This window comes from Kogia breviceps, chromosome 6 (assembly GCF_026419965.1).
Source record: "Kogia breviceps isolate mKogBre1 chromosome 6, mKogBre1 haplotype 1, whole genome shotgun sequence".
NCBI lineage: Eukaryota > Metazoa > Chordata > Mammalia > Artiodactyla > Physeteridae > Kogia > Kogia breviceps.
Genome location: NC_081315.1, coordinates 8,361,245 through 8,380,105, shown reverse-complemented (window position 1 = coordinate 8,380,105; position 18,861 = coordinate 8,361,245). Strand labels below are relative to the sequence as shown.

Here is an 18,861-nt window from a genome sequence, read left to right as displayed (position 1 = left end):
TTATCTCACTTCGGTCTCAACCATTCCATGAGGGAGGCGGGACAGTTATCATAACCCCCATTTGACAGATGAGAGACTGAGATCAAAGAGTTTACGGGATTTGCTCAGGGTCAAAGCCAGTAAGACAGAGATGTAGAACTACAACCGTTATCTCCTGAACCCCGGTCCGCTGCTTCCTCTACTGTTAAACCCTGAAAGTTGCCTTAGCACCCTTACTCCCTCTGAAGAAGGGATGAAAATCTGACCTCAGTCTTGGTCTTAAAGGGAGAAGTGCAGAGAAATGAAGTAACGTGTGCACGGTCCAGGGTCCGGACTAACCTGTTCTCCTTGCACACAGCCACTGTGTCTCCCCCAGGTATCAGCTGCTTCTGCTCAACCACGCCATAGCTTTCTCGGCAAATCTATATTTTAGGGGGAAGAAAGAAACATTTCAGTTTTGTTGACCACTTGTCTTTCTAGACCCCGGATGACTGAGAGAAGCTTTAGGAACACATGTAGCCTAATGACTACTTATTACCACAGAACATTCTCAGGAGGAGAAAGGGAACCTCAGTCAGAGAACATGGGCACCTTAAAAGATATCTTTTATTTTTTCTTCATTACTGTTTTCTTTTTTTAACATCTTTATTGGAGCATAATTGCTTTACAATGCTGTGTCAGTCTCTGCTGTATAACAAAGTGAATCAGCTATACATATATATACATATATCCCCATATCCCCTCCCTCTTGCGTCTCCCTCCCACCCTCCCTATCCCACCCCTCTAGCTGGTCACAAAGCACAGAGCTGATCTCCCTGTGCTATGCGGCTGCTTCCCACTAGCTAGCTATTTTACATTTGGTAGTGTATGTATGCCAAGACATGGAGTTGCCAATAAATGCAATCAAAGAGAAAATGATATGAACTCTAGAAAAGAAATTATATGTATAGGAGTAAAGAGGAATAATGCTTCAGTAATTTTCTTAATTGTATAGATTAATCATTCATTCATTTATTCAACACATTTACTGAACTCCTATAACATTCAAGACACTCTGACTACCATATGACCCACCAATTCTACTCCTGGGCATATATCTGAAAAAACCAAAAACAGTAATTCGAAAAGATACACGCACCCCAGTGTTTACAGCAACGTTATTTACAATAGCCAGGATATGGAAGCAACCTAAGTGTCCATCAGCAGATGACTGGGTAAATAAGATGTGACACATGTACACAATGGAATACCACTCAGCCATAAAAAGAAGGAAATTGTGCCATTTGCAGCAACATGGATGAACTTGGAGGGTTTTATGCTAAGTGAAGTAAGTCAGACTGAGACAGACAAATACTGTATGATGTCACTTGTACACAGAATCTAAAAAACACAACAAACTAGTAAATATAACAAAAGAGAAGCAGACTCACAGATTTAGAGAACAAACCAGTGGTTACCAGTGCGGAGAGGAAAGAGGGTAGGGACAGTATAGCGGCAGGGGACTAAGGCGTACAAACTATTAGGTATAAAATAAGCTACAAAGACATACTGCTCAACGTGAGGAATATAGCAAATACTTTACAATAACTATAAATGGACTATAACCATTAAAAATTGTGAGTCACTATATTGTACACCTGTAACTGATATAATATGGTACAGCAGCTATGCTTTGATTTTTAAAAAGACACTAAAGGGACTTCCCTGATGGCGCAGTGGCTAAGAATCCGCCTGCCAATGCAGGGAACACAGGTTTGAGCCCTGGTCCGGGAAGATCCCACATGCCGCGGATGTGCGCCACAACTACTGAGCCCATGTGCCTAAAGCCCGTGCTCCGCAACAAGAGAAGCCACCGCAATGAGAAGCCTGCATGCTGCAACGAAGAGCAGCCCCCGCTCGCTGCAACTAGAGAAAGCCCGCGCACACCAACGAAGACCCAATGCAGCCAATAAATAAATACATTTTTTAAAATAAAAAAAGACACTATGACTAAAATAATTTTGTTCAGAGAAGTCTCTGAATCTGTTCTTTGACTTGGAGAAAAATTAATGTTAATTGTGACTTGTAAGCGTGATGAAAGAGACAGCTACAATCATGAGTAAACTGTGGAAATCCTTACCGTGAAGTTGAGGCAGAAAGTCTCCTCAATATCTTCCCCAGGGTAATCTAAAAGGTCTTGAAGACTCCTAATCACAGATTGACAGAGAAAGGAAATGAGGCAAATCAGACATGGCAATAGTGTTTCTATCTCAGTCACATGCCCACCAGATTGTTTGCGAGGAAACGCTATAAAAGAAGATTCTCGAATGAACATAAATCCAGACTGACAAAATCATGTTAACTATATCTTGAAAATAAATATGGCAGTTGACTTGTAAGACACTCATTACTCTGTTCCTACTGACAAATCTTACTGAATTTATGAAGCAATTCAGATGGAGTCATATCTGACACGTGTTAACTCTGGTATTCCTCGGAAGTAGATACACGAGGAGATGGTCTTGCAGCGGTCCTACAGACTTGCTTTACCCCTATGCGTTAGTAGAAAAATCCTCTTACCATAAAAAAAACACAACAAAGTCACTGTACACACTTAGGAATCTTAATGGCTTACTTGTTAATGCAAGTATGGTAAAGAACTGCCATATTAAAGAACACCGAAACATGTCTCTGCCAACAATGCTCATATCGTATACTCTCACGAGAATACGTTCTTATTACTAGACCTCATTCACACTTTCTTCTTTAGTGACTGCGGAGTCTGGCAGTTCCATAAAGAAAGAAAATTGCCCATAAAGAAAATTCTTAATGTGGAATTTAAATCTGTTTCCAGTTAACCAGCCAAGAAGATTACTTGAAATGTATCATTCTCAGCCAGGCTGGCAAAGAAAATAGCATACATTTCTGTCACTTTCAGTTACCAAAAAAAGCAACCTGCCTGGGTCTCCTCTGCCATTTTTTTATATTCCTTCTAAATTTTCTTCTCCTCTCTCTGTGCACCCTCTCCCCACATCCTTTATGATTTCTCTGTATTGGTGTCCTATACTGGTGGTGTGACAGTCTCATTTCCAGAGGGCACCTTAGAGACCACCCTTCCTCTATCTCCATCTTAAAATCAGTATTCTTTCTCCATAAAAAAGGGATGTTCCTTCCTGTTGAAGTCAGAAGAATTGTACTGTTTAGCGAAAGTCACAGATATGGTGTCTTTTTATATAGTTCGCCTTATGCTACCTAAAATCAATACAGAGAAACTCAGAATAAAAGGAGTTTTTAAGAGCCAGAAAAAATACTAACATAAAAACATGGCTCTACTACGCTGGAAAAACCGTCTGGAGGTTCCTCAAAAGGCTAAACAGAGTTACCATTTGACCTAGCAATTCCACTCCTAGGCACATACCCAAGAAAAATGAAAACTTACATCAACACAAAAAGTCTGTAAGAATATCCACGGCCGCACTATTAGTAAAAGCCAGAAGGTAGGAGAAAGCCAAACGTCCATCAGCTGATGAATGGATAAACAAAATGTGGTATATATCCATATAATGAAATATTAGTTGGCAATAGAAAGAAATAAAATACTGATACAAGTTACAACTTAGAAGAACCTTGAAAACATGCTGTGTGAAAGAAGCCAGTCACAGAAAAACACACATGGTATGATTCTGTTTAGGTGAAATATCCAGAATAGGGAATCAACAGAGACAGAAAGTAGCTTAGTGGGTGCCTAGGGCTTGGGGGATGAGGAAGTTTGGGACATTGACTAAGGAGTAGAGTACCAGGTTTCCTTTTCAGGTGATGAAAATATTCTAAAATTGATTGTAATAAAGGCTGTACAACTCTGAATATACTAAAAGTCACCGATTACATACTTTAGCTGGGTGAATTGTGTGGTATGCGAATTGTATCTCAAACTGCTTTCTTAAAAAGGCTCTGTGACATAACAGAAAATGCATATATTGGTCTCTGTCCCCAGTTCCTGGCGCAGGGCTCCCCAAACCCTAAATGATGAGGGTATTAGGAGCATTTTTTGTTCTAACGGGGTGATTCTGGGTGGGCTCCTGGGCGGGGGCTGGTCACCAGAAGGACCCAGCCGTGATTTTCAGCTCCACGCCCCCCATTCCCCAGAGAGGGGAGAGGGGCTGGAAATGAAGGTCATAATTGATCACCCCCTAAGGAAGCCTCCTTAAAATCCCAACAGTAGGGGGTTCAGGGAGCTTCCAGGTTGGTGAACACGTCCACACACGGGGAGGGTAGCGGACCCCAACTCCACGGGGTCAGAAGCTCCTACTACACTCAGGAGCCCTCCAGGCCTCACCCTACGTATCTCTTCCACCGGCTGTTCATATCGTAAACCTTGAACAAACTGGTAAACCAACCTAAGTGTTTCCCCGAATTCTTCGGGCCGCTCTAGGAAATTAATCAGACCCGAGGAAGGGTCACGAGAACCCCTGATCTGTAACCAGATCCGACAGAAGCTGTGGGTAACCCGGGGACCTGTGTTTGCGACCGGCACCCGAAGTGGGTGAGAGTAGTCTGCAGGGACCGAGCACTGAGCTTGTGGGACCCAACGCCACCTCTAGGTAGACGGTGTCGGAACTGAGATGAATTGTAGGACCCCGGCTGGCGGCGTGGAGAATTACTCGCTGGCAGGGGGAAACCGCCACACGTGTGGCGACCAGAAGTGCTGTGAGGGTGGCTGCGGTGTGACAGTCAAGGTGACACGGAAAAGAGAAACCCAGAAGGACAGGGAGACCTGTAGGTTTTTTTCAAAATACGGACTCCCTTTTCAATACTTTCTCCCCTGTACTTATGGACCGTGACAAAGGTCGAAGTCCTAATTTTTGGTTCAGCATAAGAAAAGCAGACAGCTGGATTCCTGGGCCGCTACGACTTCCCTCTTCCCCTCTCTCTCCTTCTGTCCCTAGAGTGGCACAGGCGCCGCTTCAAGCCAGTAGCTGTGGAGCCGCGTCTTAAGACAAAGCACACACAGCACAGTCTACGATAAACTCTTAACTTGCACACGTGGTGCTGTCAACCTTGGATGCCAGCGCCAGAGCAGTTCTCCACAGCAGGCTGCCGCCTTGCAGCTCCGTACCTTCCCTCCGTGGGTGACAGCTCCTTCAAGTCTTCCAGGCCAGGCTTCACGTTCAGTAGCTTCTTATAGAGAGCCAAGGGGAAGTGCAGGTCCACCACGGTGGAGTTGTAGATGGCGAGTCCGCAGGTTATGCCAATCAAGTGAAACCAGTTGTGCTCTACAAAACACTTTCACCACATGTGCAAATGTGTTAAAGAGAAAAGCAGGGACTTCCCTGGTGGGCCAGTGGTTAAGCATCCGCCTTCCAATGCAGGGGGACGTGGGTTTGATCCGTGGTAGGGGAACTAAGATCCCACATGCCACAGGGCAACTAAGCCCGTGTGCCGCAACTACAGAGCCCACGCGCTCTGGAGCCCGCGAGCCACAACGAAGTGCTTGTGCCGCGACCGAGACCCGACACAGCCAAAAATAAATAAATAAACTTTTTTTTAAAAAAAAGAAAAGCAAAGCAGTGTTTGCAGCCCTCAAAACAATCTGCCATTTACCTTAAAATATTTTCAGTATGAAAGAATGAAGATCTCGTTAATATTTCGTTACCTTCTGCAGCAGAGGAGTACCCCTAACAAAAGTTCAGCTGTCCCCCAAAGATGCAATGCTGTACGTTAAGCGTTTACAGCTCAACAGTGATACAGAGAACAGCTTACCCTCATTTAGAGCAATGCTGTCCAGTAGAACTTTCCCCAATGATGGAAACACTCTATCCTGTGCTGTCCCCGACGGCAGCTCCCAACTACATGTGTGTACTGAGCACCTGAACGGTGGTTAGTACAACTGAGGGAGCGACTTTAGTATGACTTAATTTTAATTAAATAAAATTTAAACTTAAATAGCCACAGGCAGCTAATGGCTACCTTTCAAGACAGTGCAGATGTAGGGAGAAAACTCTGGTAGAAAAAGAGCTAAACTATAGTCTGCTTGAAATGAGAATACCTTTTAAAACTTGGCTCTCCAAGGGAATTTTCAAAAAGTGTGAGCGTGTGTGTATTTGTATGAGTATTCGTACACATACTATCACTGTTATTAAAATAAGATATATTTGACAACTACTTTTTATATGTCATAAAACCAATTTCTTTATCATACCATATACTCTTTCTACCCTCTGAGGATTACAAAACTTGGAGCTTATCTACTAGAAATGGGGCTAATGGGTGACAAAACACACTATGAGGTCTTAGCAACAGGTGAAACCTGAAGATAATCATGTTAAATGATTACCTCGCTTGTGTCCCCCTTTGTAAACATCAGAAGGCTAGGGATTGGTCTGACAGCAGAAAAGGTCAGTTTAATTCAATCCACCTGTTGAATGGCGACATCACTAGCTTACCATATCGGAAAACCACAAGAGATTTGAATCCTGATAGTAGGTGAACATTCCATAGATGGGATTCAACAATTCTTTTAATAGTAAAAGAAAGAACTCCTTTGTGACGCCACCAGCATCCACTGCTTCTTCACCATCAAAAATGACCTTGAAATAATGAAAGTAGAGTTAGTATTTCAGGGAAATCATCGGCATCTTATGTTTGGTTTTGTTTTGTTTTGTTTTTTTGTGTTTTTTTTAGCAAATTCTTTCCAAAGTCAGGACAAAGAAAGGAAGCTGTAACAGAGAATACACTGACACCATGAAAACTGCAAAGTGTATCTGCTGATTATTAACAAGGCACTTATAAACACACAAAATTTTACCGGGCACCTCATGGGATACAGAGGAAGTCAGAAGTTTACCATATGTCCACAGAAAGTTTACCATCTATTTGGGGCAGGGAGGCAAACATAAAAGAACCAATTCGAGAATACATTTTTTTTTTTTTTTTTCGGTACGCGGGCCTCCCACTGTTGTGGACTCTCCCGTTGCGGAGCACAGGCTCCGGACGCGCAGGCGCAGCGGCCACGGCTCACGGGCCCAGCCGCTCCGCAGCACGTGGGATCCTCCCGGACCGGGGCACGAACCCGCGTCCCCGGCATCGGCAGGCGGGCTCTCAACCACTGCGCCACTAGGGAAGCCCGAGAATACATTTTATTTTCAAAGAGTCGGATACACTGAGAGGTAAATGATCCGGCACGTAGAGAAAAGCAATGACTAACTTAAATAAAGGAAGAAATCTCTCTCAGTGGGGCTCTTGAACTAACTGATGCATTTGAAAGGGAGGAGAGCATTCTGAGCAGACACGGGGCTGGGCTCTGTGAGGGGCTATAAAGAGACCCATCGCAACACCAGCTACAGCAAACCAAAGGGCGAGATTTACTGAGTTTTCTACAGGCCGGCCAGCACTTAAACTCTGTTAACCTCATCCTCAGAACAGCCTTACACACTGGAATTACTATCATCATCCCCACTTCACTGGTAAGGGCTCAGGTCCCCCTGGTGGTCCAGTGGTTGAGACTCCGTGCTTCCAGTGCTGGGGCCACGGGTCTGATCAGGGGACAGGGACCTACGATCCTGCACGCTGCACGGCGCAGCCAAAAAGAAAAAGCAAGCTCGTCGCGGTGCCTGTGGTCAAGGTTGCCTAGCGCAGGAGGAGAGTAAAGGTCTCCGATTATATGGCTGCCAGCAGAAGACTAAACTCAAACATGCTACCAAGCGAGAACTGTCCCATCTGAATTACTGCTTGAAAACAAGGGGCAAAGAAAGCGCCCTCTCTTTGCAACATCAGAAACCTCACCCAGAAGTTCTAGGGAGAACTCCCAGGCCGAGTGAGGGGCCTGATACTACTTACTGGAAAATTTTAAAAGGGTGACAGTACCATGGAGACGGTCAGTTTCTTGCCTATTACATTTCAGAAACTGGAATTTACAACAGGATTGGAAGTCGAGTTAGGAAAGTCTTCTGAAGGGAAAGGTAAATCACTTAAAACTTCAATACTTCACGAAATATTTACTGACCAGCTACTGCGTACCAAGCACTGTGCTAAGCCCTGGGGATACACTAAGTGGTGACACACACATGCCTAATCTAGGAGGAAAGATAACTTCTTAAGTGAATCATTTCCAAGTACTGAGAGGGTCTATCATAACAGGCCACCAGCTGCCCAGACAATTTCACTACCTTTCCGTTCTCTCTCTCTTTTTTTTTTTTTTTTTTAAACCTTCTTTCTCTTAAATCTTTGACATCCAAAGACTTCCTAGATGCTGGCTTGGTCGTTTTACCTAGCTGAAGCTTCAGTAGTGCTGTTGTTCGCTTGGTTTTGGTAGAGCTGGAGCAGGTAAACTGAAGAGAGCAGATAAAAAAGGCCCTACGTTCCCCTCAAGTAATCCACTGGCATTTTTATCTGATGTCACGCCGAGACGTTCTGTTTGGTGACTGGACAGAAGGAAGTGAGTGAATGCTTGTACAATGAATGAAAGAAATAATGAATGGCTGTACTCCACGATTTTAATGAAATCTTCGCTGCTTCAACGAGACTGCTTCAAGAAAACCCAGGAAGGTACTTAGAGGGATACACGGAAGGGCTCACTTTGAGAGGCTTTTTCAAATCGACATCAGAATGAATGCTCAGCTCTCGCAGGGCATCTCCAACAAGGCTGCTCCTGCGAACGTGAAGGACCAGGAAGGGGCTTCTGGCCAGCAGAGGCTCCAAGGTGAGAAGCATGAAGACGTTCTGCAGGTTGGCCCCGTTGACCGCCACCTGGAACGGCACGTCCAAGAGCACAGTTAGCAGCGGCTCGGAGCTCGCCTGTGAGTGCGGACGGCAGCCAGCCCCGCCTGTGGACCGGGGGGCGGGGGGGGAGGAGGGGTCGGGGCCAGGCTGCCTGCAGCTCCACTTTGGTCTTTATTTTCCTCCTGACTTTTCCAGTGGATTTCCTCAGCTACTCATGTTTACAAAACACACAAATCTTTCTAATCTGAACCCAAAGAGATGAACTGAAACACATTATAAACCATATGACGCATAACTCATTCCAGGAAATTGATTTAGACTAAGCTGATTAAGACTGAAATAATATCTTAGCAGAAGAAAGGGATGATGGACAGGGGGTAGAAACTATGACTTTCAAAGTGGCAGGAAAAGAAACCTAATAACCCCTTGCTAAATGGCGTTTAGTCTTTGAAAAATGTCCATTTTCTCTGGAAAACCTTTAAATGGTCAATATCATGGATATATCACTGTGAAAACATATGTATGTATATATATATATATAGAGAGAGAGAGAGAGAGAGAGAGGAAGAGAGAGAGAGATAAGAGCTAGAGAGAGACAGACAGATGGCGAAAGGGAGAGGGAGACGAATGAAGTTATATATCCACCAACGATGGGAATCGCTAGATCTGGATTGCTAATTCACAGATGTCTTTGTAGGCTTGTCAAAACCAATTATATTTTAGGATAAAAATAGGTGTTTAAGATAAATTAAACCAATCTCTATAACTTGAGTTTTTGCTCAATAAAGAACTGTCAAGCTCCATTTAATTATCTATCAGGGGTCAGCAAACAATGGCCCAAGGACGGAATCCAGCCTGCTGCCTGCTTTTGTACAGCTCTTGAGCTAACAGTAGTTTTTACATTTTAAAATAATTTTTTAAAATTCAGAAGAAAAATATTTCACTACATGTGAAAATTATATAAAATTCAAATTTCATGCTACGACAGAGCTCAATACTTGAGACAACGGTACGGCCCACAAAGACACATATTTACTATATGGCCCTTTATGAAGACACTTGCCACCCCCCTGTTTATGTAGATGTGCATTCATGTACACGTGTTATATTCAATATAAAACTCCTGAAAATTTTTCTAACATCTCTAAAAGTTACAATGGAACTTCATCCAAATCAACTTTCTCCTATTAGGAAAAATTACAACTGAAGGTATAAGATGAAAGAAGCCCGTAAGAAGAGAAAGTAAGGTTTAAAATATGCTATACCTGCATCTGCAGTTCAGCATCGGTCTGTAACATTTTGGTCTTGGCTTGGGCATCAAAGATGAAAGGGTAGGAACAAAGTGTTACAGCATCCTAGAAGAAAACATATTATTGGTAATATTATTGTATCCCACAGAGAATACTGCTGGAAAAATACATAAATAAATTTTACAGAGTCATTTACCTGCATTATAGATGGTCTAGCCTTCTGTGTATAAAGAAAAATAAAAAGTCTCTTAGTTGGATTACAAAACTTGAACTTTCTGCCTCCCACAAATAACAAAACAAATAACAAAACAGATAACCTATCTGACCATTTGGCCATGGAACTAACACCATGTGAATAGCTGACTGGAGTTTTGACGGAACAGACTAGTTGTTTTGATGAATACAGACTGAGAAGAACACTAAAAACAATTAAAAAAAATTTTAAGGACCTTTACAAACCATTTCACTAACCCCATAATTCACAGTATTAATAGAACTCTCATTTATAAGAAACCTAATTCCAAGACAGGAGCTTTACAACCATGACTTCAGAGGTTAATTTCGTTGGGTAAAGTGGATAACGCAAATTTCATCTGTCCACATGTTAAGTCTCCCTTTTACACACACACACACACACACACACACACACACACACACACACACACACACACACACAGATCCTCTTGGAAGAAACCAAATATTTAGAAAGCCGTTCCTGGGGGCTTCCCTGGTGGCGCAGTGGTTAAGAATCTGCCGGCCAATTCAGGGGACACGGGTTCAAGTCCTGGTCCGGGAAGATCCCACATGCCGCAGAGCAACTAAGCCCGTGCGCCACAGCTACTGAGCCTGCGCTCTAGAGTCCGCGGGCCACAACTACTGAGCCCACATGCCACAACTACTGAAGCCTGCACGCCTAGAGCCTGTGCTCTGCAACAAGAGAAGCCACCACAATGAGAAGCCCGTGCACCGCAACGAAGAGCAGCCCCCACTCGCCGCAACTAGAGAAAAGCCTGCGCGCAGCAACGAAGACCCAACGCGGCCATAAATAAATTAATTTTTTTAAAAAAGATATTTAGAAAGCTGTCCCTGACTAGGCACTTAGACCAATGCCTGGCCTACAGAAGACACACTCCATCAATATGTGAATAAATCTGAATAAACTTTTGAGGAGGGGAGTAACAATACAGACATACCTCGTTTTCTTGTGTTTCACAGATGCTGCTTTTAAAAAAATTGGGGGTTTTTTACGTTATTTATTTTTTTATTGGAGTGTAACTGCTTTACAATGTTGTGTGAGTTTCTGCTGTACAGGGAAGTAAATCAGCTGTATGTATACCTATATCCCCACCTCCCTCTCGGACCTCCCTCCTCCCCTTCTACCAACATCTAGGCCATCACAGAGCACCGAGCTGAGCTCCCTACAGCAGGTTCCCGCTAGGTACCTGTTTCACGCATGGTGGTCAGTATATTTTTATCAAACCTAATCTCCCAATTCCTCCCACCCTCCCCCCACTCCCTGCACACTGAATTTTGTGGCAACCCTGAGTCTCTCAAGACTATAGGCTCCATTTTTCCAACAGCATTTGCTCACTTCATGTCTCTGTGTCACATTTTGGTAATTCTCACAATATTTCAAAGTTTCTCTTTCTTATTTGTCATGGTGACCTGTGATCAGTGATCGCTGATGTTTACCACTGCAAAAAGATTGAGACTGGTTGAAGGCCAAAATGACAGCTGACACTTTTTAGCAATAAAGCCGTTTTTAATTAAGGTTTGTACATTCATTGCTTTTTAAACATGCTACTATTGCACACTTGATAGACTACAGTATAATATAAACATAACTTATAGGCACTGGGAAACCAAAAAATTTGTGTGACTTGCTTTAGTGTGATATTGGCTTTATTGCAGTGGCCTGGAACCAAACCCACAGTTTCTCCAAGGTATGCCTATAAATAAATACAACCACAAACATATCTAAGAGGTATGTCAGTTTCATTTATCAGGAGAAAAAAGGAACTCTCTCCTGAAAGGTTTTGTTAAGTTAATGAATGATGTTTGCTACATAACCTAACAGAAAGAAACAAAAAAAATCAACGGTACAGATCATGTTGACCTGTAGCAGTATTTCTCAAACAGAAAACCATGGATTTATTCCCAGAGATCTGAAAGTGCACTAAGCATTTTTAAAATTTTGTGGGTTTTTTTAATGCTATCCTAAACAAAATAAAAACACATTCTGAATGACCTCTTTATAATGACGTGTTACCATATACTTTGCATTTATTTTAATGATTGCACTGGTGCCATGTTATACTGAATTGTCCAAGGGTAATAAGAAAGAAGAAGAGCAATCTTCCTTTGTAAGTGATGCATTTGTGCCCAGGAAAAGGCCACTGCAGTCCTGGCTCCCTGCGTGAATGAAGGTTTAATAGCAGCTGAGGACAAAAGAGAGCTGAGCCGTCCCTGGGTGTACAGAACAAGCTGCAGAACTCAAGTCCCCAGGCCTAGTCCTGATCCCAATGCAAGTGGGGTTTGGCTTCAGTAAGGCATTCTTGCTCATCGTGTTAAATCCATGAGGCTAATTTGTGTTTTACTGATTTTAGAGTTTTGTTAATATCTAATCTGTAAATTTGCTTTGGTTTATAACATTTAAATGCTATATGACTAAGAAGGGTATACCTACCTCCTTTTGTATTTGTGTATATTTCAATGAAGTCATTGAAAAGCAGTTTTAATTAAAATTCCCCTTGTTTATTCTTTAGAAACATGTTCCTTCAGGGATCTTGGAACATTTCCCTAGCCTGAGAAACACTAATCAGACAAAGGATTCCAGTCCAGGGAGACGAGGTATGAAATCCTGCACGCAGAACCCAGAGTGACTTGATTCATTCTCATGCCTACTCCTCTAAGTACTTTGAATTTTGGAATTGAAATCACGAAAATAGACACACACACACACCATAAAACAGCACTAGGTACCTACAACGGGTACAAGTATCTCTTGGAATAAGTGTGTTGGGAAAGTGTGTTTAAACCAATATTCAGAATTTTCTAACCTCCCCTCAGAAGAGATTTTATTCTAAGCATTATTTGCCTATTGTCAAGGCAAAAGAAAGATCTTTACCATGTGTGTTGGTCTATAAAGCAAGATAAAGTTTTGAACACTTCAAATTAAAAGTGACTATGGGAGAAGTGAAAACAGTTACTCTAAAAACAGTTGTTGGCTTTACAGCACTGGCAGTATACAGTCGGCCCTCCTTATCCACGGTTCCACATCTGCAGATTCAACCAACCTCAGATGGAAAATATGCAGGGGGGGAAAAAAAAAAAAGACAATTCCAGAAGGTTCCAGAAAGCAAAACTTGAATTTGCCACACACCGGCAACTATTTACATAGCATTTACACTGTATTATGTAGTATAAGTAATCGAGAGATGATTTAAAGTCTATGGCAGGATGTGCTCAGGTTATATGCAAATAATACGACATTTTATATGAGGGACTTGAGCATGGTATGGGGATGGGGGCTCCTGGAACCAATCCCTGTTGATACTGAGGGACAACTATATCTAGTATTTTTACACATTTATTTATTATTTATTTATTTGTTATTTTTGGCTGCATTGAGTATTCGTTGCTGTGCGCAGGCTTTCTCTAGTTGCGGCGAGCAGGGGCTACACTTCACTGCGGTGTGCGGGCTTCTCATTGCTGTGGCTTCTCTTGTTGTGGAGCACGGGCTCAGGCTTCAGTAGTTGTGGCTCGCGGGCTCAGTAGTCGCGGCACACAGACCCTAAAGCATGCATGTGTCAGCAGTTGTGGCGCGTGGGCTCAGCAGTTGTGGCTTGCAGACTCTGGAGCGCAGGCTCAGTAGTTGTGGCGCATGGGTTTAGTTGCTCCGCAGCATGTGGGATCCTCCCGGGCCAGGGATCGCACCCGTGTCCCCTACACTGGCAGGTGGATTCTTAACCACTGCGCCACCAGGGAAGCCCGTATGTGGTATTTTTAAATACTAGTATTTTTATTGGTGTGATAGAGTTATTTCAGACCTCAATCAGCAGCTTTTTCTGTATTTCTTGACTCTCTCCAGTCCCACTCCCGTTCTCCTACTCTCTCCTACCACCCTCTCCCTGCGAGCCCCACCACAAGCCCTCCCAGACCCCTTTAATGCCCGCCTTCTGCAGCTCCTAGTCCCGCCCATCGCCCCCTGCCCGCCCCCCGAAAGAGCCCAGTTTTGGAGGTAGGCTGATCTCTCTTCCGGAGGGCAGGGTCACCGTGCTTTCAGTTGGGTAAGCTGGCTGGGAAGAAACTATTGCTGGGAACCAGAGCCCAGGTCAGAGAGTTGGTGGGTCCACAAGACCCTCACCTGGGGGCGGGCTGAGGTGGCAGCTCTAAGGAAGGTGAAGAAGGGAAGGGTATTTATTCAGTCAAAAGCAGCAGCAGACCTAAATGAAAGTCTACTTTCATGTCCACAAATTTTTTTACAAGTCTATGAGTTTTTGTACTTGAAATATAATAATTTCACTGATTTTTATTTTGCAGATGCTGAATACTTTAGAAATGGTATGAGTGCGGGCATTTCCATACTATGAGAACAAAACACTGAAACAGCAGTATTATGATTCTGCTTCCTGACTGCTCTCCCTAACCTAGAAGGATGTATATGAACTGGTAAGATATGTGATCCCCTCCTGAGAGGCTGTTTTGTCCCTGGGCCATCCATTCCGCAAAAGTGAGTCTCACAACCTATAACTAGCAAAGTACTACTGATGGATCCCATTTCAAGTGTTCCTGCTTGAAACGGGGCTGCCCTGTAACCTTCGTTCATTTTTTTAAAGGATGTGACATAGAAGCAATGAATAAGTACATGGTACAGAACTAGAGAACCGGGGAATTGGGAAAATCTTTTTCTTCTCTTTTCTTTCTTTTCATTCCAAGTCAACATTTCCTAAATGTGGCTGTGACTGGGGACAAGAGGCATCACACAAACACCCAGGAGCAAACCCAGGAGCCCCTGCCTTCGGGCCAGCCTGCCACCACGTCTTCCTGTACCCTCCGTGGCACATCTGGCTCCCGGCATCGCTGAACACTGAGGCACACACAGCCGCCTCATCTCACCACGCACAATGCTGCCACCCGGAGCCAGACACAGCCCCGGATGACACAGACAGCTGATGTCAGGTTGACTCCAGTCTTTATTTTTGAAGCCTTTTCTTTTTTCTCTCTCTGTTTTTTTCTCAATTAATTTTTATTGGAGTATGGCTGCTTTACAAAGAAGCATTTTCTTTGTATCACTCACTTTCTCAATTGTGAGGCCCTCTATGGGGCCCACAAGTCACTCACTCTGTGTGCTATTTGTTTTTCAAGTGTAGATGATGGCAGTTAATAAACAGAAATAAATAAGCCACTACCACCTCTTCTTTAAAATAAGCTGAGGGGGCACCTTCAAGATGGCGGAGGAGTAAGATGCAGAGATCACCTTCCTCCCCACAGATACATCAGAAACACATCTACATGTGGAACAACTCCTACAGACACCTACTGAACGCTGGCAGAAGACCTCAGGCCTCCCAAAAGGCAAGAAACTCCCCACGTACCTGGCCATGTGGCTGACAGGCTCTTGGTGCTCCGCCAGGCATCAGGCCTGTGCCTCTGAGGTGGGAGAGCCGAGTTCAGGACACTGGTCCACCAGAGACCTCCCGGCTCCACGTAATATCAAACAGTGAAAGCTCTCCCAGAGATCTCCATCTCAACGCCAAGACTCAGCTCCACTCAACAACCAGCAAGCTACAGTGCTGGACACGCTATGCCAAACAACTAGCAAGACATGAACACAACCCCACCCATTAGCAGAGATGCTACCTAAAATCATAAGGCCACAGACGCCCCAAAATACACCACCAGATGTGGTCCTGCCCAACAGAAGGACTAGATCCAGCCTCATCCACCAGAACACAGGCACCACTGTCCTCCACCAGGAAGCTTACACAACCCACTGAATGAACCTTGGCCGCTGGGGGCAGAAACCAAAAACAATGGGAACTACCAACCTGCAGCCTGCAAAAAGGAGACCCCAAACACAGTAAGATAAGCAAAATGAGAAGACAGAAAAACACACAGAGGATGAAAGAGCAAGATAAAAACCTACCAGACCAAACAAATGAAGAGGAAATAGGCAGTCTACCTGAAAAAGAATTCAAAGTAATGATACTAAATATGATCCAAAATCTTGGAAATGGAACGGAGGAAATACAAGAAACGTTTAACAAGGACGTAGAAGAGCTAAAGAACAAACAAAGAACGATAAAACAACACAATAAATGAAATTTAAAATTCTCTACAAGGAATCAATAGCAGAATAACTGAGGCAGAAGGATGGATAAGTGACCTGGAAGATAAAATAGTGGAAATAACTACTGCAGAGCAGAATAAAGAAAAAGAATGAAAAGAATTGAGGACAGCCTCAGAAACCACTGGTTCAACACTGAACGCACCAACATTTGAATTATAGGGGTCCCAAGAAGAAGAGAAAAAGAAAGGGACTGAGAAAATATTTGTAGAGATTATAGTTGAAAACTTCCCTAATATGGCAAAGGAAATAGCCAATCTAGTCTAGGAAGCACAGAGAGTCCCATACAGGACAAATCCAAGGAGAAACACACCAAGACACATTAATCAAACTGTCAAAAATTAAATACAAAGAAAACATATTAAAAGTAGCAAGGGAAAAAACAACAAATAACATACAAGGGAATCCCCATATGATAAAGAGCTGATCTTTCAGCAGAAACTCTGCAAGCCAGAAGGGAGTGGCAGGACATATTTAAAGTGATGAAAGGGAAAAACCTACAACCAAGATTACTCTACCCAGCAAGGATCCCATTCAGATTCAGTGGAGACATTAAAACCTTTACAGACAAGCAAAAGCTAAGAGAATTCAGCACCGCCAAACAAGCTTTACAACAAATGCTAAAATAATTTCTCTAGGCAGGAGACACAAGAGAAGGAAAAGACCTACAATAACAAACCAAAAACAATTAAGAAAATGGTAATAGGAACATACGTATCGATAATAACATTAAATGTAAATGGATTAAATGGTCCAACCAAAAGATGCAGAATGGCTGAAGGGATACAAAAACAAGATCCACATACATGCTGTCTACATGAGACCCACTTCAGACCTAGGGACATATACAGACTGAAAGTCAGGGGATGGAAAAAGATATTCCACGTAAATGGAAATCAAAAGAAAGCTGGTGTAGCAATTGTCATATCAGACAAAATGTACTTTAAAATAAAGACTGTTACAAGAGACAAAGAAGGACACTACATAATGATCAAGAGATCAGTCCAAGAAAATATAACAAGTGTAAATATTTATGAACCTAACATAGAGCACCTCAAAACATAAGGCAAATGCTAACAGCCATAAAAGGGGAAATTGACAATAATACAATCATAGTAGGGGACTTTAACACCCCACTTTCCAAGGACAGATCATCCAAAATGAAAAGAAAAAAGGAAACATCAGCTTTACATGATACATTAAACCAGATGGACTTAATTGATATTTATAGGACATTCCATGCCAAAACAACAGAATACACCTTCCTCTCAAGTGTTCATGGAACATTTTCCAGGATAGGTCATATCTTGGGTCACAAATCAAGCCTTAGTAAATTTAAGAAAATTGAAATCTTATGAGCATCTTTTCCGACCACAACGCTATGAGACTAGATATCAATTACAGGAAAAAATCTGTAAGAAATACAAACACATGGAGGCTAAACAACACACTACTTAATAACCAAGAGATCACTGAAGAAATCAAAGAGGAAATCAAAAATACCTAGAAACAAATGACAATGAAAACACGACAACCCAAAACCTATGGGATACAGCAAAAGCAGTTCTAAGAGGGAAGTTTAGAGCAATACAATCCTTCCTCAAGAAACAAGAAACATCGCAAATGAACAACCTAACCTTACATCTAAAGCAATTACAGAAAGAAGCACAAAAAACCCCCCAAAGTTAGCAGAAGGAAAGAAATCATAAACATCAGATCAGAAATAAAAGAAAAAGAAATGAAGGAAACAGTAGCAATGATCAATAAAATTAAAAGCTGGTTCTTTGAGAAGATAAAATTGATAAACCATTAGCCAGCCTCATCAAGAAAAAAAGGGAAAAGACTCAAATCAATAGAATTAGAAATGAAAAAGGAGAAGTAACAACTGACAGTGCAGAAATACAAAGGATCATGAGAGATTACTACAAACAACTATATGCCCATAAAATGGACAACCTGGAAGAAATGGACAAATGCTTAGAAAAGCACAACATTCCGAGACTGAACCAGGAAGAAATAGAAGATATAAACAGACCAATCACAAGCACTGAAATTGAGACTGTGATTAACAATCTTCCAACAAACAAAAGCCCAGAATTGGATGGCTTCACAGACGAATTCTACCAAACATTTAGAGAAAAGCTAACACCTATCCTCCGCAAACTCTTCCAACAGATAGCAGAGGGAGGAACACTCCCACTCATTCTACAAGGCCACCATCACCCTGATACCAAAACCAGACAAAGATGTCACAAAGAAATAAAACTACAGACCAATACCACTGATGAACATAGATGCAAAAATCCTCAACAAAATACTAGCAAACAGAATCCAACGGCACATTAAAAGGATCATACACCATGATCAAGTGGGGTTTATCCCAGGAATGCAAGGATTCTTCCATATATGCAAATCAATCAATGTGATACACCATATTAACAAACTGAAGGAGAAAAACCATATGATCATATCAATAGATGCAGAGAAAACTTTTGACAAAATTCAACACCCATTTATGTTAAAAACCCTCTAGAAAGTAGGCACAGAGGGAACTTAACCTCAACATAATAAAGGCCATATGTGACA

At 42.6% G+C, this 18,861-nt stretch overlaps 1 protein-coding gene across 10 annotated transcripts in view; it reads right to left on the bottom strand.

Annotated features, from left to right (window-relative positions):
- The window catches only part of HERC3 (HECT and RLD domain containing E3 ubiquitin protein ligase 3), a 130,508-nt gene that overhangs the window by 30,908 nt on the left and 80,739 nt on the right, over positions 1 to 18,861 (bottom strand). For 5 of the 10 annotated variants that reach the window (XR_010840961.1, XM_059066832.2, XM_067035499.1 and 2 more), the window contains 7 exons: positions 10,123 to 10,146; positions 9,942 to 10,031; positions 8,533 to 8,703; positions 6,402 to 6,545; positions 5,075 to 5,241; positions 2,099 to 2,165; positions 319 to 401 (listed from right to left, as the gene is read on the bottom strand). Coding sequence is in view for 8 of the 10 variants with exons in the window: in XM_059066832.2 (XP_058922815.1) it covers positions 319 to 401; positions 2,099 to 2,165; positions 5,075 to 5,241; positions 6,402 to 6,545; positions 8,533 to 8,703; positions 9,942 to 10,031; positions 10,123 to 10,146 (746 nt within the window). In the remaining 2 variants the exon portion in view is untranslated. The remainder of the gene's footprint in view (positions 1 to 318; positions 402 to 2,098; positions 2,166 to 5,074; positions 5,242 to 6,401; positions 6,546 to 8,532; positions 8,704 to 9,941; positions 10,032 to 10,122; positions 10,147 to 18,861) is intronic. The other 5 variants (XR_010840962.1, XM_067035498.1, XM_067035500.1 and 2 more) reach the window with 3 other exon arrangements.